The sequence below is a fragment of the Falco punctatus genome (assembly GCF_963210335.1).
Source record: "Falco punctatus genome assembly, chromosome: 1".
Taxonomy (NCBI): Eukaryota; Metazoa; Chordata; class Aves; order Falconiformes; family Falconidae; genus Falco; species Falco punctatus.
This window is the reverse complement of record NC_137580.1, coordinates 106,877,107-106,904,212: the sequence shown is the minus strand read 5'-3', so window position 1 is coordinate 106,904,212 and position 27,106 is coordinate 106,877,107. Positions and strand designations below refer to the sequence as shown.

The 27,106-nt window shown below is 40.9% G+C and overlaps 2 protein-coding genes across 5 annotated transcripts in view; both read left to right on the top strand.

The window, feature by feature from the left end:
• The window catches only part of MYO1C (myosin IC), a 131,403-nt gene extending 104,815 nt beyond the window's left edge, over positions 1-26,588 (top strand). The window contains exons 31-35 of one of the 4 annotated variants that reach the window (XR_013925792.1): positions 24,309-24,355; positions 25,066-25,089; positions 25,590-25,667; positions 25,937-25,982; positions 26,419-26,588. The gene's annotated coding sequence lies outside the window, so the exon portion shown is untranslated. Of the gene's footprint in view, positions 1-24,308; positions 24,356-25,065; positions 25,090-25,589; positions 25,668-25,925; positions 25,983-26,418 lie in introns of all 4 variants that reach the window. The other 3 variants (XR_013925793.1, XR_013925790.1, XR_013925791.1) reach the window with 3 other exon arrangements.
• On the top strand, positions 107-22,241 carry NCBP3 (nuclear cap binding subunit 3). Its single transcript, XM_080374097.1, has 13 exons — positions 107-4,215; positions 6,004-6,069; positions 7,728-7,833; positions 8,760-8,885; positions 11,219-11,347; positions 13,655-13,728; positions 14,641-14,749; positions 15,503-15,602; positions 15,930-16,036; positions 17,157-17,442; positions 18,267-18,424; positions 19,597-19,761; positions 20,269-22,241. Exons 1-13 carry the CDS (start codon positions 4,063-4,065, stop codon positions 20,502-20,504), a joined length of 1,815 nt encoding a protein of 604 aa, XP_080230223.1. The 5' UTR covers positions 107-4,062; the 3' UTR covers positions 20,505-22,241.
• Positions 26,589-27,106: the final 518 nt, after the last annotated feature.

Here is a 27,106-nt window from a genome sequence, read left to right as displayed (position 1 = left end):
CGGGTGATGCGCCGCGCAGGCGCTGTGAGGGGCGGGCGCGTGCGCGCGCTAGGGCGGGCTCGAGGGGGTGGCGGGAAGGCGGCGCTGAAGGGGAGCTGGGGCTGTGAGGGGCTGTTCTTTACTCTGTAGGTACCGGTGAGGGTTGTCCGCGGCCGAGGTGCTCTGCTCCGCTCCGCGTAACTGGGACCAGCAGCGGCCGCATCCGGGGCTGGTCTCTCCTCCGGCCTTGCCGGTGTTAGCGCATCGGGTTCCCTGTCAGGCGCTGGCGGGAGGAGGGCCCGGGGGCGCCGGTGTAGCCCGGTCCTTGTCCTGGAGGTCTGGTCTCTGCAGTCAGTACATCCCGCTAAAGGAGGACAGCAGGGCAGTCCCCTGAGTGCCACAATTTGCGATGGCTTCCCAGTGCAGCTCGCTGCGGTAACCTGTGTGAAGCCAGGCTTCTCTGCGTGCTAATAGTGCATTTACTCTGTTTTTACTTCAAGAGCTGTTCCTGCCCTCATCTCCCCTGCCAGATGTACGCTTCTACCCTACATTGTTGCCAGCACAGCTGTTTTCATGGGACTACACGCAGAATTGGGCCAATGAGGTGTTCTGGGTTAAAAATAGCTCGGCAAAAGAAAAAAAAAAATCCTTCTTTTTATGCAGGGCGCTTCACCGACTGCTACCGCAGGGGCCTGCAAGCAGGGAAGAGCTGAAGTTCCACTGGTGCCACAGAGGAATGGGGGGGCGGGGGCACACACAGATTAAGAATTGTCTGTAACTTGAATGGAGCAATATTTACCACTTTCTGATTGTTCTCCAAGATCTCTTAAATTATATAATATTTATAATTTAAAAAAATATTTATAAATATATATTTAAATAGCAATATCTATAAATGCATATTGAATTCTGTTCCAGCTCTGCTCAATTCTGTGAGCTTTTTCCAGAAAGGAATGTTCTTTTGTGTGATCTCCATGTGGCAACACTTGCATAAACATAATGTTAGAGCCCAGCTGCCCTTAACTGTGAGCGTTCAGGGTTCCTGCCTGCCTGCCTGACAGCATCTCTGCTTTCTTGTAGGGCACTTTGGAGCTCTTTCCCTACCTCATGAGTGGGACTTGGTCATTGTGTCAGGTAATTAGGGTTGTATTAACCTTTACAATATCCCAGTGAGAAAATACTTACAGTGGTTTGCCAAATATAGAAGAAAACACCAGGTGCTTGATTTCAAATTATCCAATAGTTTAACAAATGAACATCCTTTCTCTGCTGATCCTGTTGTCTCTCCAGATGGACTGTAGGTAGGAGCCAGTCATAATCTATTTGGAAGCTAGAGTCACAGTTTCCCTGGTGATGTGTGGAGTTTGCTAGCCAGTTACAGAAACAGCCTAGGTTTTTCACAGATTTGAAAAGCTGCTGATCCTTGTTCAGAGCCCAGGACACTAGGACAGTTAAATCACAGCAGCAAAAAAAATGTCCGTTCTGTTCAGTCATTCTTAGGCTTCAAACAAGCAAAGCGGGACTCTTACCATGGCAAAACTCACCATTTTTCTGGCTCCTGCCAGCCCACTGTAAAAAAAGTCTCCTTTTAACTGAAGGCTAACAGAGTTCTTTTTTTATCTCTCCCTTCCCAGTCCCTGCCTTTGTACCCCATCTCCCCCTGTTTTCAGCTGAACCACAAAACTATAGGAGTTTGTGGAGGTTTTCGCCGGGTTGGGTTTTCGCTCCTGTAGTTGGGAATCTTGTTGTAAGAGTACCCTCTGGTGGTTAGCGATGAGGAAGTGAGTAACTCCTGTCCTAAGATGCTCCTATTGATACTTTTATGCTGGAATGATTTCTTGTTTAATCACTCTGAGGCCTTCGTTATTTGTAACAACCTTTCCTCACTTAAGGCTTCTCCTGATAGTAACTGGTAGCCTTTTCCAAATTCCTTTTTCCTCCCGTATGTAAACCGTTACTCTGTAGTAATTTACTACCCTTGACCCACCCTTTCTGCACAAAGGCTACAATAAAGGTAGAGTCCTTCTGCCCAAACCTGCTTCCTACACGGGTCTTTCACAGGCGGAGCAATTGCAGCCTGAGATAAATTAAAAGAAAAACAAAGCTCTCAGCCACAGTCTCAGAAGCATAAAACTAAATTGGCTTGTAATTCTGAAAAATTCTGAAAAAAACGGGGTTCTGAAAGAAGTTGTAAAATATCAAGAGAACGCTCCGTTTACCTACCTGGCAGTAAAAGCCTCGCTGGCACCCAGGCCTGGTTTCCCTCTCTCACAGCCTGCTTTTCCTCTCATGATTTTATTGTCCTTACCAGCCGGCCTAGAGATGATTTTTTTCCTAAGGAGCTCTAAAACTTTGGCAACTGATCTAAAGCTGCAGTCCATCAGTAGAAATTTTCTCATTGAATTCAATGAGTGAGTCTTGAAATTATGCCAAGTGGAGAACGCTGTAGTGTAGCAACGTTCTGTCCTAGGCGACATTCAAGGATGTGAAAACAAAGTCAGGAAACATCTGGGTTAACTGAAGGCTTTGACTGCTCCCTAATGACAGCAAGGCAACCTGGTGTCACTTAATCCTGCCCTAATCATTACTCGAACTGTTGGGCCTTGTAAATCTGGTCTAGATTGCGTATGTTGGTACCGCATCCTACTTATAAAATTAAAACTAATGGAGGAAAAGGTGCATCTGTTGGTTTCTTTTCCCTGTGACCTGAAGAAACAGCGTTTCTGCCACAGAAACGTGTTTCCTCTTGCAATTATTTCATAATCGGCTGCTCGCAGGAGGTGTCTGTGTCCTGTTTACTGCTGATGTTCATGCGATGTGTGCGTGGCCTGTGCCATAACCCTTCACACCTGGCTGGGAAGTGTCACCTGTGTCAGAGGTTCCTGCCAGATGCTGGATACATGGTGTCAGCACCAAATATAGCACTTCTGGCGAATGCAGGTGACATTAGCTATTGTATAAGGAGCACTGCACAGAGACCGTTAAAAATAAATAAACTTGGGGGGTGTGATGGTTAGTGAGAAGATCTATTAATCCCGCTGGGTTCTGTGTAAGGGGAGGAGCCCTGATGTCACCAGCTGCAGAATTTCTTCATGAAAAAGTCAAAATGTGCTACTGAATTTTGCTAGGAAGTACATCAGAAGGAAAGTGAGATATTGCAGGGGATGGGCTGCAGGGTTTTGGTTTGAAAAACAGGCAGAACTGAGGAATGGAGCAGCCCGAGCAGGGTGGAAGGGTCCTACAACTGGAAAAATATTAGGAATTCTTAACGAAGTTGGCTGGTGTGATGGAACGGGGGCGGCAGCTCACGCTGCTGGTGAGGTGCGGCTGTGGAGCCCGTCCGTTGTGGAATTACACCACAGACAGGGAAATAATGATGCCAGGGCGGAAGCAGGCCCTCAGCTGGTGCCTGGCTCTGGTCCCTTGTGTGTGTGGGATAATTATGATTAGCATAATTAGAGGAATGAAGAACTTGTCTCATGGGGACGATAAAACCAGCTTTATTTAGGCGGGAGGAGACAGGGCTTCTCTCCCTGACAGCCTGAACCCCTCGGGTGGGAAAACAGCACCTGACAAGGAGATCTGAGCCTGAGCACGACAGGATACAGACACTGCTTATTTTATCAGAGGTGTAAAATTCCGGCGGGATCTTCCTACAGCGTGGAGGGAAGGGGGAAAAAAAATGACCATTTTAAGAATTCAGATCGCTTTTAAAAAAATCGCTGCAGGAGGCAGAGCTGCTGTGGCAAGGCCTGCGCCTTCCAGCCGCCGCCCGCGGGTGGTTCCGTGTGTCCGGGCTCACCCCGGTGGCACGGCGCCGAACGGCGCGGCCGACCGTACGTGGGGAAGATGGCGGGGTTGCCTCCCCGCTCGCCGTAGCACTGGAGGACCGGCGGCTGCGCCGCTCTCTCCCCGTGTCTCTATGACCGTGGTCGGCGCCTTAGCGTGCTGGCCCCCACCTGGCTCTCGCCTCGGGTGGCGCTCTAGCCACCCTGGCGTCTCGGTGGAGGCTCTGGGCGGCGGCGCTCTGTGCCGCGGCGGTGCCGTCTCGCTGGTCGGGCGGAGGGCGGGCCTGGCGGAGCCATGGCGGCCGTGCGGGGCCTGCGGATCTCGGTGAAGGCGGAGGCAACGGCGACAACGGCTGAGCCTCGCGGCCCGGAGCCTGAGCCTATGGAAGTGGAAGAGGGCGAGCTGGAGACCATCCCTGTGAGGCGCTCGCTCCGGGAGCTCATTCCGGTGAGGGGCGTGAGGTGTGGTCATGGGCAGGGGACACGGGGAGGGACTGGCCCCTAAGCGGGCGCAGCGTCCGTGAGGGCGACGAGTGTGGCGGGGTGGTGGTCTGCGGGGCTCGGTAAGGTCATGTAGGGGTACATTCGTGGGAAAAGGGGTGACGTGGGGTGGGGGGTGCGTGCGGGAAGGTGATGGGCTGAAGATTGGGGGCATGAGGGGACTTGGGGGATAAGGAGGGTGTGGGGGCAAGTAAAGGGAAGCGGCCGGGATGTGCTTGGGAAGGAAGGGAATGAAGGGGATGGTGGAGAGCAGGATTTGGGCTGTAGTGGAGAGCAGGATTTGGGGTGTAGTGGCAGACTGTAGAGGAAAGCTGTGGGTGGGAGAGTGTGAAAGGAGTGCTTGATGCAAGAACATGGGGAGCACTTAGGGTGGGGAGCGGGGGGGTGGCCCTGGGAGGACTGAGTGGGAGGCACTGGGAATGTGGGTGCTGATGAGTGGGTTTTGAGGGATTCCCTTCTCATCGTAACCCCCCTTCCCCTTTTTCATGTTTGCTAATTGTTCCTGTTCTTGTACAAATTCTAGTAAGATTAGGATTTAATACCTAAAAGTGGGTCAGAGTTCTTTTAAACTCCTGAGTAGTCTTTTGCTCACAAAACTTGTGTGGAAATTACTTCAGAAACTAATCTCTAATTAGCTGATCCACCAACATGCTTGAGCTTCTACCAAGTGCATGGCCTATGAGACAGCACCCTACTGTACTTCTTTGTGCTCCGTAAGTCAGCCTTAGTGGGAGTTTTTAACTTTAAAAATAATGTTTATTTTGCTTTTCTTTTTAGTAACTCTAAAAATTTGGCAGCTTTAGACAAACTTGTATGCTGTTACTAAGAAAAGTAGTTAAGATTGCGTGTACTTTGGTATTTCTGAACTGACTGGCCTACTTTCTGAAAAAAAGTCCTTTAGCCAAAATAATTATAGCAGCGCAAGTGTAAAGAACACGTTTACTCCTAAAGAAAGCAAGATGTGTTCTTCCAGCTCCAAACTTCTGCCAGGTGATGGTCCTGAGGGTGCCAGAGTGAAGAGGTGCCATTTTTACATATGCAAAAAATGGAGGGGACAGAATTGGGTCATTCGTCCAGGGTCTGTGTGGTTTAATGCTGTCGTGTGAAGTCAGGTGTCCTGATTGATGGAAATGAGTCTCATAATTTTTTTTCTCACTTTGTTCTCTACTTTTACCCTTTATCAGTAGGGTCATACCAAAACAGTAGTTTCATCTTTCTGGTATTTGGAAGTTAGGTTTAAAATAATGATAGGAAGAAAAAGTTACTTGTGTAATTGTGGATGTGGCTCAGTGTTCAGACTTTACAGATGTGAAGCTTCATATTGGCACTTCAGGAGTCAGGTATCACTGTTAAATCTGTGCGTGTTTTACAAGGAAATTATACCTGAAACCAGAATTGTGGAAGTTTTAGTTAGGAAAGGTGTTTGGTGACTTCTCCTGTATGGCTGAGAGAGTAAGTAAAAACCTTAGCAGTGGCAGGCACAGAAACTACATTTTTCCAAAGGAAAGAATCCTTATAGTAAAGGAAATTTGGTTCAGTTCATATGCTTTTACCTTAGCTGATACCAGTGAGAGTTATTGCTTGTTTACCTGTCTGTCTAGGGATGTAGCTTGGAGTAAGGATCAAGGGAAAGAGGATGTGTTTCTTAGAGAAATGGCCCGTTTTTTTTCCAGCATAGCAGTTGCGTTGCTTCTGGTGTTCATTGAGTTTTCATCATCATTTTGCTTTGTTTCAGGACACTAGTAGGAGATACGAAAACAAAGCTGGAAGTTTCATTACTGGAATAGACGTAACCTCCAAGGTAATTTTTGTGCCGATTCTTCAACATATTCTAATTATTGCTACCAGAAAGGAGGAAACATTTCATTTATGTTTTCCCCAACATACACAAAAGCTTAGTGTCATGTTCATATAGTTGGCATTTTTCAACCGCTAGGGAATTTTCCTTTTGTTGGTTGTGGCCTGCATCAGGACATGATCTCTCTCGTAAACTGTGAGAATTAGCATTTTTAAGTTACAAAAATTTGCGTGCCAAAACCTGGAAATGTTTCTATAGATATTGCCTTTGTGCCACTTGACTTTGCAAAAACAAAGCCCTCTGAAACAAGCCAGCTGTGGGTTTTCCTCTTAGGTGAGTGACAGAAGGAAGAACAAGTGCTTGGCAGGAAAATCTGGTTTCATTGCCTTGTATCTTCCAAGGGCATCTTATTGTTTAAGACATAGTTTGAAGAATGTGAACAGCTGTTGCATTTAAATAACTTAAAGTTACATAATTCTGTGGAACTTCAGGAACTTAATCCTACAGCTCATCTCTGTACATCTAATACCGAATTTGCTGTTGTTTCATATTGTACGGTTGACCACTATATTTAGCATTTGGTGCTGGGGAAACAGCATTTAATCATATACTTCGTAGGACTGACACAATTTTACATGTTCTAACAGATGAATCCCCACCACAACAATGTGCTGATAAATCATGTGTTCCTGTTTTGCATTAGTGAAGCTCAGAAGATTGTGCTTATCAAAAAGTACAAAAAGGGTTCCAGATGAAGAGTGAAAATCAGCTTTTTGGCTTAAATATCTAGCTTGTGTGTTTTGTAATTCAGTAAAGAATTCAAAGTTCCCCTGGTTAGGGGAAAGCTGTTATCTTTTGTTACGTTCTTTAATGATGCAACTCTGAAAAACTTTTAAGACATGTGGCCAAAGATGTTTTGGCAATCTTTAAAAACTAGTAAAAAGCCCATGTTTATTTGGAAGTCGTTGGTGGCAGGTTTTGCTTAATCGCAGTTTCTGTTCCAAATTTGGCTTTGGTTATTAAGGTCCAAAAATCTATAATACTTCCTAATAAATTCTCTGGAATAAGGAGCTGCTTAGTCAGTTTCAAAAATTGCACAAGATCCACGTAAGCTGTTGCTCATGAGCTGTTCAAAAGCAGCCTGAATTGGCCAGTCTAAATAAGATCTCTACAGTCAGCACTCCAGCTAGCGTTGTTAAATTAATGTTCAGAGAGACAAGTTTAAATTTTTTTATATATTTAAAAAACAGACAGGGAAAAAACTCTGTAGTCTTCAAAGATGAATTATCCATGTGGTGGAAATGCTTGCTTTAAGAGAGCTTTGTTTTGAGCGCAGCCTCTGTACACTTATTAGGAAGGAAAAGAAAAATGTTACTGTTCCATCATGGAGTCTGAGCATTGTCTGAGATACCTTGTTTTCCACACATCTTGATTCCCATTATGTTGCTGAACCTACATTAGAACTATTATGTGGCACAGAAATGTTTTGGTGCATTATTTCTACATTCTGAAACTTATGGGTCTCTTTAGAACTAATAGAGTTATTAATACAGATTGTTGCTTTCTGGTAGATTTTATTTTAAATATCTGGTCCTTCAGTGCAACTTGCTGGGAATGCTGCTGTGATTCCTGTTTTGAGTGCATTGTTTTGTGTTTTGCAGGAAGCAATTGAGAAAAAGGAACAAAGAGCAAAACGCTTTCATTTTCGAGCTGAAGTGAATCTTGCCCAAAGGAATGTGGCGCTGGATCGGGACATGATGAAGAAAGGTACAAATGTGTCCAACAGTCAAGAAGAAAAGTTACTTTTGTTTAGTTCCTCACAGTTCCTTTATTTGATTTATCCTATAGTGTTTCCTGCATCCCCAGAGATTTTTGCCATATCGTTGTCAAAAGAAATCACTTTGGGTTTTTTTCACCTTTTTGATTCAATGTAATTATTTTTTAAATTACTTGACAGTTACCAGTTCACTCCTTATTTTACTTTTTTTTTTTTTTTTTTTTTCCTTATTTACCAGGCCTCCTTTTCTGGATCAGTGCTGCTTTAAGACCCTTTAAATTCTTTGAAAAAAACCAGACCTTGAGCACTGTGTATAGGCAGAGGACTCTGTGTCCCGTGCACAGCGAGGTCAGATTCTGTGCTGTATGCACAATGAAACTGGACTGATCGCACACATGCTCTTAGACAGGAAGCTGGGTGTGTTAGAGTATAAGCAGATCAGCCGGGAGACATGTGCACAACAGCTTGGCTCCTTTGGCATCCATTTAGTTCTCAAGGCACTTTTTCCAACTGGCAGCTTGGATAAGCCATGGCCTATAACAGCTCTCCGTCAGATGATAAAAGTGAAAGTGTTTTGTACACATGCCTGGGTCATTAGTATTCTGGCTCTTCAGTACTCAAGGGTAATACTTTGGCAGCAGTTAAAAAACAAGTGTTTTTAAGGGAGTTTGATAGCTATGCTGTACCTGCATCTACCAATGCTTGTAATGTTACCTCTCTTCTCAATTTATTGAAGTTTTGCATTGTGGAAGAATAATTCAAGTTACGGTGTTTAGAATGGTGTACATCATGCTTTGCTTTAATTAGCTTCCCTTTAGTTTATTTTAAATGTTTGGTTTATAAACCTGTATGTTACCGATGTAAAAGCTTGTTCAATAGAAATAAGTACCAGTTTTGTATCTCTTCTTCTTCGTAGCAATTCCTAAAGTGAGACTGGACACAATTTACATTTGTGGAGTGGATGAGATGAGTACACAGGACATCTTTGCGTACTTCAAAGAGTATCCTCCTGCTCATATTGAGTGGTTAGATGATACATCGTGTAAGTAAATAGTCTTTTGTCCGTAATTTTTACTCTCTCTTTTTATTTTATTTTTTTTTAGCTATCAGTCATAGCTGAACTTCAGATGTCTTAGTGGCTTTCAAAGTCAGTGATCTTTGTCTCAGTTTCCCTTAGTTAAAAGAGATTTAAAAGGGAAGAATTAATAATGTCATAAGAATCAAACCCACTATCTGGTTGAGTATTTGTTATTGGAAGGAGGTAGCACAGAATAACTTAGAGGTGACTTAAATGAAAAAGAAAAAAAATCTGTTTGTGCTGCTTACATCTTTATATAAGTAGTATCGCTGTTTGTGAGTGTCAAAAAAGGCGATCTACTGTGAGAGAAGGTTATTGAGCTGTGTGCAGTTAGGCAGGTTGGTATGGTTTTGTGCTGTGAAGGAGCAGACTTGTTGCTGTATTTGTTTAGTGCATTCTCAAGGAGAAATTAGTGGGTGGAAGAAGGTAGCAGCTGAATGTGATTTACATAGATTAGAAAAGTAATGTAAACTCACATTGCAAGGGCTGTTTCAGGGAGTAAGCATGCAGTGAGATTGCCAGAATGATACAACGTTGTTGCCAGCCATGCTTTCTTCAGTGGCAGTGAAGACTCTGCAAGCGCTATTTGCCACAGCTGGGTGTTGGATCATGGACCTGGAAGGCTCTGAGATTGTCATGCGGCTAGAAACCCTGTAACTGAAATAATATGAAAAGAAGCAGGAGCCAGCGCAGGTTTTTGGATTAGATTGGGATTGCTGGAAACTGGTTTATTGATGAGCATGGCTACAACCTGAGAATTAGTAGGGTGGTTCCCTGGAATGACCCTGAAGGAATTATGTTCCATGCAAGACAAAAGAAACAGTATGCTACAGAATGTTGGTAACCCTGAAGTCACTGTGTATGATGGCTCGATAGGCTGCCACAAGCTGACAAAAAAATTGAACCCTGGGTAGACAAATGCAGTGAAGAGCTGCTAGGTGAACCTGTGGTGATGAATAAGCTAGGAAGTGCACAGCTTAACTCTATGAGGGTGCATTTCTAAGATTGTCTGATTATCCTTTTTCTGTCTGATTATCCTTTTACCTAAAGTTACATAGTAAATTTGGCATGGAACCAGAGTGTACTTAGAGTGCAAAAACAGAGTCGTAACAATACTTTAGCCAGTTATAGTTAAAGCACAACTCTTTTAGTGATTGATTTTCATGCTGTATCTGAGTTAGCATGCCAGCTACACTTGGTGAAAATACTGAGAAAAAGCACTGTCTTCTCAGTATAGATTTGCATCACAGCATGGCAAAAATTTTAACATTCCCGACGGAATTCCATCTCAAGGTGTCTTAGCGCAAAGGTGAACTTAGCCAGTGTTCTGTCTTTCAAACTCATGAACATAAAATGATAAAGGCTTTGAAAATTTGGAGATGTGAAGAGCAGGTGGGCATATGTAGATGAAAAAATATTAGCCAGTCATTGAAGTTAGTGTCTGGCTCTTCTTCACCCTTGTAAAAGTTATCTATTCAAGTAATTTAAGAGAGAATCTCTTATTTTGGGACACTAGTTTTCTTGATATCTGAATACAGTCTGCTTAACAGCAGAGCAGTAAATGAGATTTGTTGTTTTACTTGAACTGAATGCATCCATGCAGAAAGCTTTTGTTCAAAACCTGTTTCGAAGCAGTTTTATCTCTTTCAATTTCAACATCTATGAAACACGTTTCATTGGCCTAATAAGTTTTATTTTAGTGCCATCTGTTGATACTTGAGGCATGTGCGAGGCATATATACTGAATCATATTGTTAACCTGTGTACATGATAATCTGTGCAAAGTGCTTGAGCAGTCTCTCCTGTTTTCCCCTATTTTCCTGCTTTTTGGAAAAGATTAACAGTATTCTGCAGTAAAGTCCAAGGTTCTGTTCAATTGCCAAAGGGAAAAAAATCAAGGCTTCTTCCCTCTCTCTCCCACCCTGCCCCCTTAATCACATTTGTGTGCCAACACATTCATGAAATACACTGACCTGGATTCAGTATCCTAATTTGCTGTGCTCAGGAAGCACTCTCTAATGTATATGATTGGGCATTTCAATGATTTTGGTTTTAATCAGTTGTTGTGTGTGTTTTTTGTAATGTGATGGAAGTTTTGTGTCCTTCAGAATTTCAAGTGCATTAAAGAATATGACTCTCCCTGCAAGAGATATATCCGATTCCTTTTTTTTGTCATGTCACCATATAAAAGCGTTTCTGAACTTTTGTTAGTGATTTCCCTCCAGTAAGGCAGCGTGTGTGGCTGCTTGATTATACAAACTGCATCTTGTTTTTGTGTGTGTTTATGTATGTCATAGGTAACGTGGTCTGGCTTGATGAAGTAACAGCAACACGGGCTCTAATAAATATGAGTTCGTTGCCTGATCAGGAGAAGACAAAAAGCAGAGAAAACAATGAGGAGAAGACAGCTGAAAAAACCAAGAAAGGTAGATTGAGATATGCATATATAGACATCATCTAGTTAAATCAATGAAACTTTAAACTTGTGCTTGGGTACTGCATAATCTAAATTACTGAAGGAGCTTCTATCATATAGTTTCAGGTAAATGTATTCTGCCACTTTAAAAAAGGCTTTCATCTTGGAAACCTTTTGAAGAAGCTGCTTCTTAAAAGGTGGGTTGGAGCTAGACCAAAAGCAGTAATTCAGTCGATACTGAACTTGTTAGATGCAGGGTCATGTTTAGATATGATATTTATAGTGGTATGTGTTGCACAGAAGTAAGTCTCTGTGTACAAAGGCAGTAAAAGCATGGATTCTAAGTGTGGGAAAAGCAGGTGTAACAAAATGTCCTATTTTTGAAATAACATGGTTGATTCCTTTCCTGATACACCACCATTCTTTAAGTATGTGGTTCACACTGATGTGACAATGTATCACTTCACGACACCACTGTATATCATCTCTAAATCTGGCCATTATACTTGCAAGAAGGAAGCAGACTGAAAGGTCAGTTGTGAAAGAGCCAAGCAGCAAAAGTACATCTTCATTTTGAGATAAATCTGGTACCTGAATGCCTTAATCATAAATTTATTTTACTTTTATGGGTGTAAGTTAAAAGTCGGGCTTTTGCTACCTTAGTACTGTTTTCCTGTTAGGCTGGTGTGATAAATTGCCGTGGTTCCAAGTACTGTACCATACAGTACAAAGCAAAGAGTTACTGTATGTTAATTAACTCTTCCATAGATTTTGTGTAAACATGCTATATGAACAAAATGCTAATAGCCAGTCTCTTTATTCGATATTTACAGTGCTACCAAAAGGCTTTCTAGAAAGTTTGGGGTTTAGGACTTTGTTAAACTTGTGGATCCTTCTAACTGATCCCCTTTTCTTGTTGCTTTTCTCCACAATGCAGTGGCTCCTCAACCATCCGTGTGACTTTAATTTTTGGGCAAATGTTGATAATGCTTCAAGTAAGACTTGTTAAGTTTTTGGAGATCAGTGACTGTCTTCTTTAAATGGAACATAAATATATGTATTTAATCTTGTTGGCTACAAATTACATACTATGTTATCATTACACCGCATCTCAAAATAAAAACTGTCATGTAAATTACTCCTGTTCGTCTGGAAAAGTGGGATATTGGATACAAGTACAAACTGTTCAATTACATCTTAAGGTGTGAGATGCCTGCAGATACACTGGAGTAATCTGGCTTAGTTGCATTCCTTTTTTAGATAGGAATTTGAGGGCTATTCAGACATTTAGAGAAGCAAGAGACTTCTATATATAAATATGCTAAATTTAACATTTTACTGTAAGTTTATTATTTGGGGGGAAAAAGTGCTTAATTCTGTCCCTAATGGAACTTCATTATTCCGGTTTGGATTTGTCGAATTTGTTTACCTAAATTCTCTCTTTGGTTTCAGTTTGGTTAATTGTGCTTTTCTCTTTGAACTTGAGTATGTTTTCAGGATCTTTTGAACAGCTGCTGTTCTGTATTTTAAGTTTTCAAGTCTGTTGTTGAATGAGATTAAGATAAGGTACTCTGAAATATAAAGAGGTCTTTTTTTAGTCTTAGGTTGATGAAGTATTTTGAGATCTTTGCATGATATTGGTATATGTTGATGGCTGTCTATATTCCCTACCTCTTTTTAATTTCTTTTTTTTTTTTCCTGAGGACTGTTTGGGAAAAAAAATATTCCAATATCTATTTGCTTACTCTGAGCTAAAAAGAACCCCAAAAAATCTATGCAAGCATCTCACAATTTTAGTAGTTCTGGAAGCATGCACTCTTCTGCTAGTTATTTCACTCAAAATTAAGTCACTGAGGTTTTTATTTTTCCTCCTGCTCTCTCTCAGGAACTTCTAAACTTTTGAATAATAACCTGGTTTACGCTGTTAGTATTGGAAACTTGTAGGTACTTGCAGCTTTTTAAAGGGAGACTGGAGGAAATAGGCTTTTATATGCCTTTTACAGTCTTGGCCTTGCTGATATCTGTCATACCCTGAAATGCAGTGCAATTTCATTTGCTTTCAAAGACATTCATAATCAATGTGTGCTGCTGCAGGCGGTTATCTGCACAGGGACTGCCTAGTTAATATTATGCTGTGCTTATGTGTGCTTCAAATCCCTGTAGACATTTACTGTTTTGATTATTCTCTAGGCTGCACAGAAGAAAGGATAACACCTTCAGCTTGATTTCAGAGAATGTAGGTGATAATAATCAAATGTGACTGACACACTAAAATGGAGTTTTGTTTTTTTTTTCCCCCAATTATTTTCCTTTTTAGAAAAACAGGAAGAAAGTTCTGATGATGAGACAGAAGAAGGCGAGGTTGAGGATGACAATCCAAGTGATGTTGAGGTCAGTACAGAAGGAAAGGGAAAACACTATTACGGGATTTTTGTTCTGACTCGTGTAAAGTCTTCATAACATTATAGTTTTAACCATGTATATTTGCAATTCACAATGTAATTATCAAAGTAAATTAGATGGGGAAATGACAGGAACTGCAGGTATGCTGTTGGTGTAGAAGAGCTATGGAAGAGTGTTTTGTAAAAGTAGATTTTGAAGAATAGATAGGGCATCCAGCATGTAAATGCTAGGCTGGCTGCTCCTTTCTGCTGAGAGGAGGCAATGAAAGAACAATAATGGAAGGCAACTGCCTTTCAGCAGTGAAGGCAGTGCTTAAAGAGACAAATAGGATTTAGGCTTTCCATAAATATGTGTGGGAATCAGCATACACATTGATGTTTTGTAAGTAATTTAATCTTCACTGGCTGAATATATAATAGGTGTGATTAGCATTTTCTTTGAGTGGCTCAGTGAACACTCGTACATCATGGAAGTCTGAATTGAGTTTCTATAAAGCAGATATAAATGAAAAAGCATTTTAGTCATTGTGTTGAGGGCATAAGAACTTGTTAGTAAAAGCATTTAGATACAAAACAAGCAAACAAATCAAAATTTTTGGTGTCCAAATTGTGCTATTTATTTTCTGCATTTCAGTTAATAGTACAGTGTCATCTGAAAATGCCTGGATTTAATAATCTGATACAATGTTATGAAGGAAGAGAAGGAAATACTTCAAATCTTCAGGGCAAGATACTTTAAAAATTCATGTTAGTTTGTCAAGAAAAAAAACAGAGTTCATTTGAACATAATTAGAAAAGTAACTTTCTTTAATAATCAGTTGATTGCTTCTCTGTAAGCAATCAATTTTTGTTCAACAGTAATGTATTTTTGAGTCCAGAATACCTTTTTTGCCCCCCAAAGTTGGATGCCCTCTCCCAGGTAGAAGAGGATTCTCTCCTGCGTAATGATCTTCGCCCTGCCAATAAACTGGCTAAAGGAAACAAGCTATTCATGAGATTTGCTACTAAAGGTAAATGAACAGCTTAACAAGCTGTTGTTAATAATGAATTTGCTGCTTGTTGTAGTTTTATTTGTTGACTAATTCATGACTTGAAGTACCTGATTTTCATTTGCAAAATTGTTAGGTTTTTTGCTAATAGTTAGGTATTAAGATTATGCAATAAATCCACATTTAATGTGTGAATTAAATTCAAGTTGTATGAAAATTGTTGTATATTAAAAATTTTATCTTGGTCTCAGGGCATTCTTCACAATACCATAGAATAGGTTTTATGATGCCCTTCTTCACAGAGGTAAATTTCACATTTTATAAATAAGAAAATAATTTGAGATGCAGGTGAGGTAATCGTGGAAATTACCGCTAAATACAGTTGAGATATTACATGATATTTATGAGTAAAATGAAGATCTGTGTAATGTCTAGACCATGTGGGAGCTGACATACCCATAAAGAAAAAAAGGTCATGAATAAGGTAAGTAGCCTCTAGCAGTTGCAGTGGGGTATAATGCTCTGTTCAGCTGATATGTAGGAACTCAGTCTCCCTAGAATGAAGTTTCTAGACACAAATAAAACTGTGGTGGTAGGAGAAATTTCAGAGGTGTCAGCAAAATTGTATCCTTCATGAAGAAGGCTGAAGTACTGCTGATCCGTAAGACATACTTGGTCTTACTTTCACTCTGTGTCTTTGACTGGATGATTATTTGTTTTTATGCTAGTGTTGTAAGATACATTCTAAGAGGCGAATACTTTATGTTTTTTCAGATGACAAAAAAGAGCTGGGAGCAGCGAGGCGAAGCCAGTATTACATGAAATATGGCAATCCAAATTATGGAGGCATGAAAGGGATTCTTAGCAATTCTTGGTGAGTACTGGATAGAGGAATTGGAACATTGCAGTTGATTGGACAAGGTAGTCTAAAATTTGTGAATTTTCTTTCTATTGAGTTTATGTAGATGCTTCTTATTTGTACATAATGTTTTTGCAATGTGACTATGGATTTGCAAGGGAAGTATTGTCTCATGAAAATAATGTTTGTATTCAAAACATTCAGAACAGATCTCTGACGGAGATTTATGTCTTCTGCCATGAGAGTAAGTGATAATTGCATATGCTTAATCTGGGACTGAATATGGCTCATTCATTATGCGTTTTCTGTGACAGGAATGTCATTCTTTTTGTGATGTTTCAGGAAACGAAGATACCATTCACGTCGAATCCATCGGGATGTGATAAAGAAAAGGACACTTATTGGGGATGATGTTGGCTTGACTCCTCCTTATAAACATCGTCATTCAGGTAATTGATGCCAATATGTCGTCGACCTTGTAAGAACACAGCTGGGGAACAAAGGGCTGGAAAGGGCCTTAAACAATGGCCCATCTAATCCCCTGTGTGAAAGTGAAGTGTACTTCTAAAAATAGATCTTAATCACGTTTTAAGAGTTTGCAGGATCAACTGTGGGAGAAACTTCATGCTGGTCATTAGCTTACCAAAATAGCTGCTATTTTCAATTTTTCTTTTACAAATGTAGGACATGGGGACTTACAGCATCAAGGGCAAAAAGAAGAGATAACTTCTTCAAACTTCTTGGCCATTTGTCTTACTTGCTGTGTCAATTCTTCCAGTCTATGAAAAAGCAAGTGCTAGATGTAGAACAATAAAGATTAGAAAATTGTATTAATTAGACTTGAATATCTTCATCTACTCCCTAAGGTGTAGGGGGTGTGCATTAAAAGAATAATTGGTGTAAAGATCCTTGATGTGAGACAAATATGTCAAAGTTTCATATGAATGGCCTGTTGAAAATAACAGCCATCAATGTATCAAATCTCACGGAAGATTTTGCATGTTGATAATGTGTTTTCTGAAAAGATGCTTGCACACTGCGGATTTAATTTGAAACATTACAAACAACTTAAATTTTTAAGTTGTTGATTTATATTTAAATCAGTATATGTGATAAATTCATCCAAATGATACATGTGTTCTTTATGGCATTTCTTCTTACAGGATTTAAAAGGATTATCACAGAGCCTGCAGTTGTCACATTAAACTCTGCAAGATCGTAGGAACTGTTACACCTAGTTCAGGAAGTATGAACTGAACTACTGCAAGAGGCAGTTTTGTTTAAATATTCAGTCCAGCTTTATGCTTGAGCAGGCTTTTGAGATGTGAACACTGTGGCCTTTTTTTTGTTCTGTGGTGATTTTCTTCCTCTTAGGCTATTCTGTAGTGTGGATTCCCCTTGGAATACTTTGCAAAATGTTCTCTCTCTTTAGCCTTGGAGAACTACAAAGACTCATTTGTAGTGGATCATTAATTAGAGCAGTTTTTGTTTTTTCCTTGGTTTTGGTTTTAAAGTACCTTACATGAGTGATAAAATTCAGTTTATCAGAATCAATTTGTTTTGCCTCAGGCTTAGTAAATGTTCCTGAAGAGCCTATTGAGGAGGAAGAAGAGGAGGAGGAGGATCAGGATATGGATGAAGATGACAGAGTTGTGGTAGAGTACCGTGATGAACTGCAAGCTTTCAAACAGTCCCGAGACCGCAGTGCAGCAAGACGATCGAGTGCTAGTGCATCTGATTCCGATGAAATGGACTATGATCTTGAACTGAAAATGATATCAACACCCTCTCCCAAAAAGAGCATGAAAATGACCATGTATGCAGATGAGGTAGAATCACAACTGAAAAATATTAGGTAAAATTTTCTTATTCTTTAGAAGTATCAGTGAAAAAGCATTCTAAATTTTAATTAGTGACAAAGCTGTCGGAGCTTAAAGACAAACTACTGAAGCTACTTTTTCAAATCTTAACATAATTTTGTAGTAGATATTTTAAAAAGAAATACAGAAAATAGTGATACAGGCTTTTAATTATAATTAACTTTTAAAAAATAATACCTTTCTTTGCAGATTTCTGTAACCGTGCTTATTGATAATAATGAAGCTTAAAGTGGAATCAATAGAAATTTGTGCAAGCCAGTGCAATTAACTTTTTGCATTTCATTGCTAGGCCAGGGAGAAATAACTCCTTTTTCTCTTTTCCCTTCACCCCTTCCTCTTTTCTCAGAAAGAAGATTAACTCTGAAGTGTTGATGATAAAAAGGAATTGATGTTCATTATGGGCGTATTAACCAAAATCACATGTATTGTAGATTATTAAAATAACTTCTACCATGAATCCCTTCAGTAGTAGAATTATACTTCATTATAATGTCAAGTCCTTTAACAGTTTTGAGGTTGCTTATCTGCTCTGAATTTTGACCTGGAGGCACAGCCTTAAGGAGACAAACTTGATACCTGCCTTGAAATGGATACCAAGGTGTTCATGTGATTATTGCTAAACTTAGGATTCTGACTGGAACACGTGCTCTTTTAAGGAATGTTCTTACCTCTGTTTCTCAGTAGAGAAGTCCTGATACTACTGTTCTGTATGATGTAATTTTGCATACAAGAAGATTTAAGAACTGTACTAGTTTTTATTTTATTTAAGGGACATTAAATCTATTTTAATTATTTTTAGAAATTCTATGCGAGCAGATAGCATAGCAACCAGTAACATCAAAAATCGGATTGGCAGTAAAGGATCATCAGAGAAAGTTGCAGATGTAAGACTACTGTTAGAAGAAAAACGTCAGAATAACAGTGCGCCACGTCAGCCAAACAGCACTGTAAAATCAGGTAATTTTAAACTTACATTGTGCAGAATTGTGACTGACTCATTAAAATGGTTGTGTTCATTTCACATCTGTGCTCCACTGCAACTAACAAACCTGAGAGAATTCTCTTCAGCAGCAGTTTCTGCATTCATGCATTTAATTTTTCCTCACTGAGAGACTGAGTTGGGGATTGCTATGGGGAAAAATGAAGTACTTTTGAGTGAAAGAGTGATGTTTATATTCATCCATTTTCTTTGCCTGTGTCTGTTTCCCTCCACTTTGTCCTTTTTGATTTGTTTACTCCTTGAGGCAGAGATTCTGTGCAACTCTGAGAAACATGGCACATGGGGAGGCTCATGTACAAAATCAAATGTGAAACACTAGCTAGTTCTATGAAAGAGCATGTGTTACATGAATATGGATGGTTTTTTCAATTGGCAGGTTTATTTCTGGACTTAATTGACTATTGCTGTTTTGACTTGGGTACGTGTAATTTCAGCTACTTCTGACATATGTGGTATCCAGAGGATTATCTGACTAATAAGTGAAAGATACTCTTTTGTATCAATGTAATGTAGAACTCACGTTAGTGTATTTTGGGGCTCTGACAAGTTGACACCTAACGCCCTTCGCATTTTTGTTTGAACCCTCTTTAAGACTAGGGGCTTCTACTAAACCAGACAAACTTCAGAATGTAAGATTGACATCATGGGTAAAGTATCAATATATTTAGGATTCTTATATTGTAGTTTTCATTTTATGCTGCAAAATAAAAGGAAACATTAGAATTCTAAAGCCAGGTATCTATTATTTGAAAAGATTCATTGAAGATAAACCAGTTTTCATATAATCTTAACTCATGCTGGATGCATAACATGCTGTGCTGCTAAAACAGAAATGCAGCAAGCAATAGGATAACTGACTTTGCTGATCTTTTGGACAGAGTGCAACATGAAAACATTAAATGTCAAATTTATTGCCAAAAAAAAAAAATATGTCTGCATAAATTGTATTGCAGACATTGCCAGGACTGAAATCTAAGTATGAAAGACTTAAATGAGAAGACTACAGAAAAAAATAAAAACAGTCTAGTTTCAAGTTGTACAAATTGTCAACAAGCATAAAACTAACTGGCAGAACTAGAGTAAATGCAACATGCTTTTTTGTCATTTTAATCACTGAAAATATCCCTAGATGTGCGGCAACGACTGGGAAAAAGACCACATTCTCCAGAAATTAAACCTCCAAGTAGTACCTCTGCTCCTCGTCGAGAACCAATATCAGATGTACACAGCCGGTTAGGAATCCCCAAACAAGATGTAAAAGGCCTCTATTCTGATACCAGAGAGAAGAAATCAGGTTAGTTTTATGGAGAAAACGTAATACTGCAATTCATTTAATTTTGGAGTATAAGAGAAATTTCAGCAGAAGGTCATGTAAAATTAATGATTAATTAGCAGATGTTTGTTCAGAGCTTTGAAATCTGAGTACATATAGGTAGGTTGAGCTGAGTGTTTTTATGAGCAATATTTTTATGTACATATGCTTAAAAGTAGAGGACTACTTTAAAACTGTGGTCAAAACAGGGCACTAAAATAAGCGTAATGAATGCAATTGGCACTTCAGACCTGTTTGTAGCAAACTCTGCAAATGGGGGAAAAACAGTGAACAAGGCTGCACTGAGCCTCCCATATTTAACTTCAGCTGCTGCTTCAAAGTTAAGTTCTGTGCCAAACATCAAGGTGGGAGGCATACGAGGAGTTCAAAGAGATGCAGTGAATTTACGACTAGGTTCCTCAGACTTCCTCCAGAATTCCTCATAGTCCTGTCTTTTTTTTGTAAAATCTTTGTTTTTCATCTGATTAGGTAATTTATGGACCCGATTAGGATCTGCTCCGAAGACACAAGAAAAGACTTCAGATAAACCTGAAAACTCTGTGGCATCTCCAGAGGAAGATGATTCAGAGCTCCAGCGGGTTTGGGGTGCTCTTATTAAGGAAAAAGAACAGTCTCGGCAAAAAAAGTCTCGATTGGATAATTTACCATCTCTACAAATTGAAATCAGCCGAGAAAGCAGTTCTGGATCAGACTCTGAATCATGATTGTTTTTACATTCTGGTCCTCAAGCTTATGACTCCGCAGTGTGGCAAGTTTTCCTTTGCCCAAAAAGCTGGACACTGGCAAAGACTCTGCAGCGAAGGTTCCAGAAGTGTCTCTGTTCCTTTTATACAAAAACAGAGATACGTATACCACTTGAAACCTAAAGCAATCACGTTTGTCTGGAGTCTGTGGTTGGCCCCGTGTTACGTAGGGCATTGTCTTCTATGTTTATGACAGCAAACCTGTAGTTAAGTATAGCAAAACACTTTTCCCCAAGCTTTGAACTTAAAAGAAGAGGCAGAAATGCTCTGTATTTTTAAGAAGACCTTTTTGTTGTTAATATTTGTAACATGGAGCCTTTTAACAAAATATTTTACACAGTTCATCCAAAGAACAGGGCATTTCATAATCAACAACATTGCCTTGCCCTTCTGGCTCTTACCAGCACCTTTCCTTTCCTCTTGAGGTAATAACAATAATGCTTCCTGGGTACGCAGCCAGCAAGGATAAAGCATGAAGGGACTGTCACGTTCCCTTCTTCCAAAATACTGAATGTAAATCTAAGTTAAACGTTTTAGTACAGTGAAATGTCACATAGTATCCAAGTAGCATCACTGCTCTCAAGGAATTCTCATTTATTTCGGTGATACTATGTTCTGCTGTAGTAGGGATTGAGATGTTCAAGACTGCAAAGCTGGATGTTTGAGAACTGTGCAAATTCCCAATGGTTTGATTTTTTTTTTTTTGTTACATGATGAGACATTTTCTTTCATCTCTTATTTGAAGAAATGTAACAATTTAAAAGCATACATTTTTATATTTGTGAGAATTTTCCCGTTGGCCATGGTGAAAGCTATAGTGGTGTTTTCCTATGTGCTGTTTAATTATATATGTATAACTGAAAGAGAAAAGGAAAACTATAGAATTACTGTCTCATGTCAATATATTTTTTGAATATTCTTACTGTATAGTACATGTGGATGTGGACACCGTTAACTTGTTACATTCAGCTTTTTTACCTGCATACCCTCTTTAAGTAGGAAAAAGGTTTGATCAGTGTGCAACTGCAATTTTTTTCTTGCTGGCTGTGGCATTTATTTTGTTTGCCAGTAATTCTGAGTAAGGAATAATGCTAGCGCATCACATCCTGGTAAACAGAACAGGTGGCAAAAACATTGTCTGCTACATTTTGATAGTCTGAAAATTTGTTTGCATTTCTGTGCGCCCTGTTTCCTAGGTTCTGTCAGTCCAAAATGTCTATGAATATCTCTTCCCCTTTCTGCTTTTTAACAAACAAATGTTTTCTCTTTCCCCCCCCACCTAATTTTGTACTAAGTTGAAGTAGGTTTGAAGCTTCACAAAAGCAAGGAATCTGCAATTAACTTTTCTTACTGCTTTGTTATGTGTAAGAATAGGAGCATGTAAAATGAAAGGTACAGTGACTAGAAGGGTAATCTGGGGACTGACTGGGCTTCAAGACTTATTATTCCCGTGTTTTGTGACACTCATCCTTGATTTTATATTTAATTATTGAATATATAAATATGTCTCATAAAGTACTGTTGAGAGTAAATGACTGCAATGTCTGATCACTGTAATAATTCATTTTAACGTGTGCTTTCATTAATATATCTTTCAAAGCCTTCAAATAGAATCATACCCATGCCATACCTGTTTCTCAAGATCCTGATAAAATTTGTTTAACTGGTGTCTTTTTGCCAGCAAACCTTTGTGTTGTATTACTGCTTTGAATCAGTTATAACCTTTTCTTTTCCTGAAAAGAGGTGGTAGATATGAATCATCACCTGGTCTATGAAGACAGGCTTCTGCATTGTTGTGAACTCATTTTTAGGCTCAGGAACCGGTTGTGCTTCACGGTTAATGTTGCTGGTAACCGCTGTGTTTCCATGTAACTACTCATAATTTGAGCCCGGTGAAGGACAGACTAACTGGTCTGAAGGGCAGAACGACAGTAGAGAATCGCTTCCACTGATAGAAAAGATCTGAACCGATGGATGTGTGAAGTCGGGAAAAGCGATGTAGGCAAAGGCTTGTGTTTGAGGAAGGGTAGCCATTAACACCGGTTCTGTCTTCCAGGTAGTCATTAGCATGCCTTGCAAATGACTGCACGTTAAGTCGGGTCTGCTTATGGTTTGGGGGGAGGGCTGTGTATATTAACGAGACCGTGGTAGCTTAGCAGCAAGAAAAATAGTTTACTGTTGAAGGGACCTATAGAGAAGGGTGGTTTTCTAATGTAATTGAGTATTTGTCTGGTTTTGCTTTTTGATGATGTACAGAGAAGCCTTGAAAAGTGTTTGCTGGTGTCAGGAATTCTAGCTTTGGTCTTCTTTAATTACCTGAACATGAACTGCTGGGTTTTGTTAATGAAAAATGAGCACTGCATCTTCGGTGAACGCTTTTTTTCTCAGCATGGTTAACTGAAGCCTGTCTGACCTAGAGGGAGAGTGCATTGAGAATGTTCTTTAAGTCCCCTTCTCCTCGTGGTCAGCTGTTTTGCTCTTAGCTAATGTGTTCTTGACCTTTACCTGAAATCCCAGGTATTACTGCCTTCAAAGGAGTTGGATGCTGAATTTAATGTTCTGATACAGAGGCATGTAACCTATGTATTTTACTCAAATGAACTTACGTTGAAAATTGCAAGCAGGAGTGTGACTTTGGCTTTTGCTGGAGCATCCATGCCTTGGAGGGAAAAATGGTTCTGGATTTAGGTGAACATTTTTAGTTCCCTTTAGAGATTGTAGGACCAGAGTAGTCCTCCTTCCAGCAAGCTTTTGTGGTTTTCAGGTGTATTTTTTGGGAAATGGTTCAGGTGACTGTTTCGTGGTGCAAAAAAATTGGCGCAGGAGCTATGGGCTCTGTGCCTACAGCTGTCCTCAGGCAGGCTCTAGATGTTTGGTGCCCATGGTGAGACTTGAAAGTGAAGGCTTTTGATTTTGTTGTGTTTTATTTATTTTGAAGATGATGGCCCACATGTTTTAACAGGGAAGAGGAAAGTGGAAAAAACCTAACCCTTTCCAGCTCCAAGATGACTTGATAATGTGAAAATAACGATACTTATTTAAACAGCTATTCCATTCTCAAGAAAAGCGGTCTGAAATGGCACTGAGCTATGCTGGAACATCCTATCGGAGCAGCGCTGCGGTGGGCCCGGTGCGGGCCTGGCGCCTTCCCAGGGCCGGGCTGAGCCCGCCTGCCTGCCGGGACGGTCTGCCCCGGCCCAGCCGTCCTGAACCCGCTGCCCAGCGCTCAGCCGAGCGGGGGGATGCCTCGGACCAGGGTCGAGCGAGGCTGAGGAAGCCCAAAGGCCCAGCTCCCCGCCGCTCCCGCCCGGAAGGAGGACAACGCAGGAAACGGATGCCTCGGCCCGCCCCCGCCGCGCTGGAGCAGTGGCACTGCCCGCCTACCCCTCCTCCCGCTGAGGGGTGGTACGTCCCAAGCCTTTATAAAGGGCCGCCGCGCTCTTTGGCACCCTTTCGCCCTGCGTGCCTGCTGCAGGTGGGTTGGCGGCAGGGGTTGCTGGGCGTTGCGGGAGGCGGGTTAGGGGAGAGGCGGAGAGAGGCACCCGTGTCATTTAGGCTGAGGTGAGGGCCCCCAGCACGCCGGCAGTGGTGGCGTCCGCCGGGCCTCCCCGTCCCTAGGGCCGCTCGGCCTGGGACCGACCATTAGAGGGAAGGAGGGGGGTGTTGTTTGAGGAGAGCGGGCCGCCATTGGTGACGCAAGGGACGGGTGTGGCCTCGGAACACATGGCGCCTGACCCCCCTTTGTCCCCTCAGGGCCGGCCATGGAGGCGGGACGGGCGCCGGGCGCTGCCGGCCGCCGGAACGGCTCCCCGGTAAGTTGAAGCGGCTGGGTTGGGAGGCCTGGGAGCTCGCTGTGCGGCTGAGGTAACGCCGTGCTGCCCCGGGCGGGCTCCCGCCGCCTGCAGCGGGGTCGGGAGGGTGAGGCCTGTTTGCCGTCGGTTGTTTTCTCCTCACGGGCCGCCCGGCTGCTTCCAGGCCGGTTGCTTGTTGCCCACAGCATCGCATGCTGCTGGGGCAGAGTCCTGCCAGGCTCAGGGCTCCTTTACGGCTGCGCATCTGCCGTTCCTGCCTGGCCTTCCTATGGATTTTTATTTTTATGGCGCTATCTTTATAGCAGACAGGTCATTTTTATGGTGGTTCCATGTGCCAGCCCCTTCCTGTGCAGTGGACATGACAGCCTTAGCTTTGGTGGCCTGTGGAATTTCAGTTTAAAAATGGCCCTTGTAAACACAGGCTAGCAAGGTGCATATGGGAGATTGACCTGTTTTTAGTCAGGAAATTTAGCAGAGAGGATTGTTGGCTACTAAAAGCTGTCTGATAACAAATATTTTGGTGATTCATGGTATCATCACAAATATGGGTGGAATTACAAGCAGACTGTTGGACGTGAGGTTCTGGTTTTCATGGGGGTTTGTTTTGTTTTTTTTTCCCTTGGATAAACCTACTTCTAAATTTTCCAAGGTTTTCTAAAATTACTGCTGAAGAGTATCCTAGTAACATTCTTTTGCTTTTACTCCCACAGCGGAAGGACATCTTGAAGTAGAGAGTAAGTTAAAGTTTCATTTCGTACTAAGGTGTGCAGTTACTTTCCGGGCCTTTGTGTACATGCTAAAGATGTAAAGCAGTTAAATGCAGGGTCGTTAGTCAAAAATAACCTGTAACAATTATACATCTTATGAAAAGTTAAATACAAACTCAACAAAACTAATTTTACCTGCCATTAACTGAGCTAATGCCTTTTATAAAACAAAGGAAAATGTACAACTGCTGTTCAAGATGGAACAATTACTGTATTTTAAGTAATGAAACACAAAAATAGTTAGCTGTTGATGATGATAACCCTGAATAGGAAGTGCCGTCAGATGCGAGAACTGACGATAACCTTCTTATTTGTCTGAAATACAGCTATGTGCATGCAGAGTTTGAGTTCTAGAAATTGTCTTCTAGAACTAAACAGGCAACTTTTATTTATGCTTGCTTTCTGTGAAGAGAGCTCTTGTAATATCTAACATTGCTTCATGTCCATCTCTTTCACTTCATCTGCAGTGCCTGATCTTTCCAGATAAAGATGACACAGTTAGGACTGGAAGCAGGTTGCTCTTTGGAGGTGGCCCTGATGTGAAGGTGAGTGATGAATTTCACTGGACCTTGTAGAGCTTTATACCAGGTAGCATCCAAGCTGAGAATTAGTCAGGTTTATAGGCTGCCAGAAGCTCAAGAAGCTTATTTTGTTAGTTTATACTTGATAGCTTGATTCAATCTGCTTTCTCTCCTCTCTTCCTCAAAATTTAATGCCTGGTACTTGTATCTCTCTATGTAGGTATAGCTTGCAGGTCTCTGCTAATATCTAATTGTTATTACTGTCTACCACTTGATTTACAGCTCTTCACAAGTCCTGTGGAAGGTAGTGAAGACAGCAAGAGCATGATGTTCTTCTGGGTGAGTTTAATAGTTGGTGTGCGGTTAATGCGACTGTCTTTTGGCTACAGTCTAAGAAAAATTACCTAGCTGAGAATATTCTTATGGACTGTTTCCTTTTCTGTATGTTCTTGGCTCTAAAAGTCCAATGAATGAAGTACTAGGCCTAAAAATACTTGATTAAACTAAAATATGGGCAGTAAATATATGAGCATCTGTTTCCTGCGCTACAGTTGTGTTGACAGCACTGTAGACCAAAGGGATAAAGACCTTGTTTCTGCTAGAAATGTATCAATTTACCCAAAGATATCATATGATGAAACTAACCAAAAATTGCTGGAATTACCGGCAGATTGACTGGTGGTGAGCAATGGTTTTTCTGATGGTATCTCTTAGATTAACAAATAGGTTGATACTTAGTGTTGAATGGTTAACTTACCTATGCTGCTTATTACAGGTGTTGATGCTGAAAAGGTCTGAGGAAGGCGGAGTCCCATGAAACATGTGCGTGAGCTTGGGGACTACTGTTTGTAAAGTCTGCAAATTTCTCTGCCCTAAGATGTTAAGAAATGGTAACAGTTACACTGTTTTGATGACACATACATTAAAATTCTCTCTCAATCCCTACCCCCTTGCCAACTGAGTCTGTTTTTGTCACTTCATTGCATTGAGGAATGACTTTCCATTCATTACACAACACATTTTTGATAAACATAGAGAGCACTCCTATAATTTGCTATAATATGATAAAATAGATGTACGCACACCACAGTATAATTAATGCAGGTAATGTAAATGGGGTTTAGTTGCATAAGCATTCTAGCTGGTAATTTACTTTAAACAGTTTAAACAATTGATGCCAATACTGTGCTGCAGTTACTGGAGAGATGAGGCCTTTAACACGTCTACAGCAAGAGGAGCAAATGCAACTATTTGTGTAGCTTGTTTTCAAGGCTTGCTATTGTAGTATTTTGGCCTCAACCTTTTTTTTTTTTTTTAAAGTCCACTATAGAGGTAGCAGAATCCGTAACTGCAGCAGTAGCATTCTAGCCAATGTGCTGCATCTCTTCTAAGTAATGGTCTGTACGACTCTTAAAATTAATTGCCAGATGTGCAGAAAGGGAAGAGAAACTTACACTGCAATT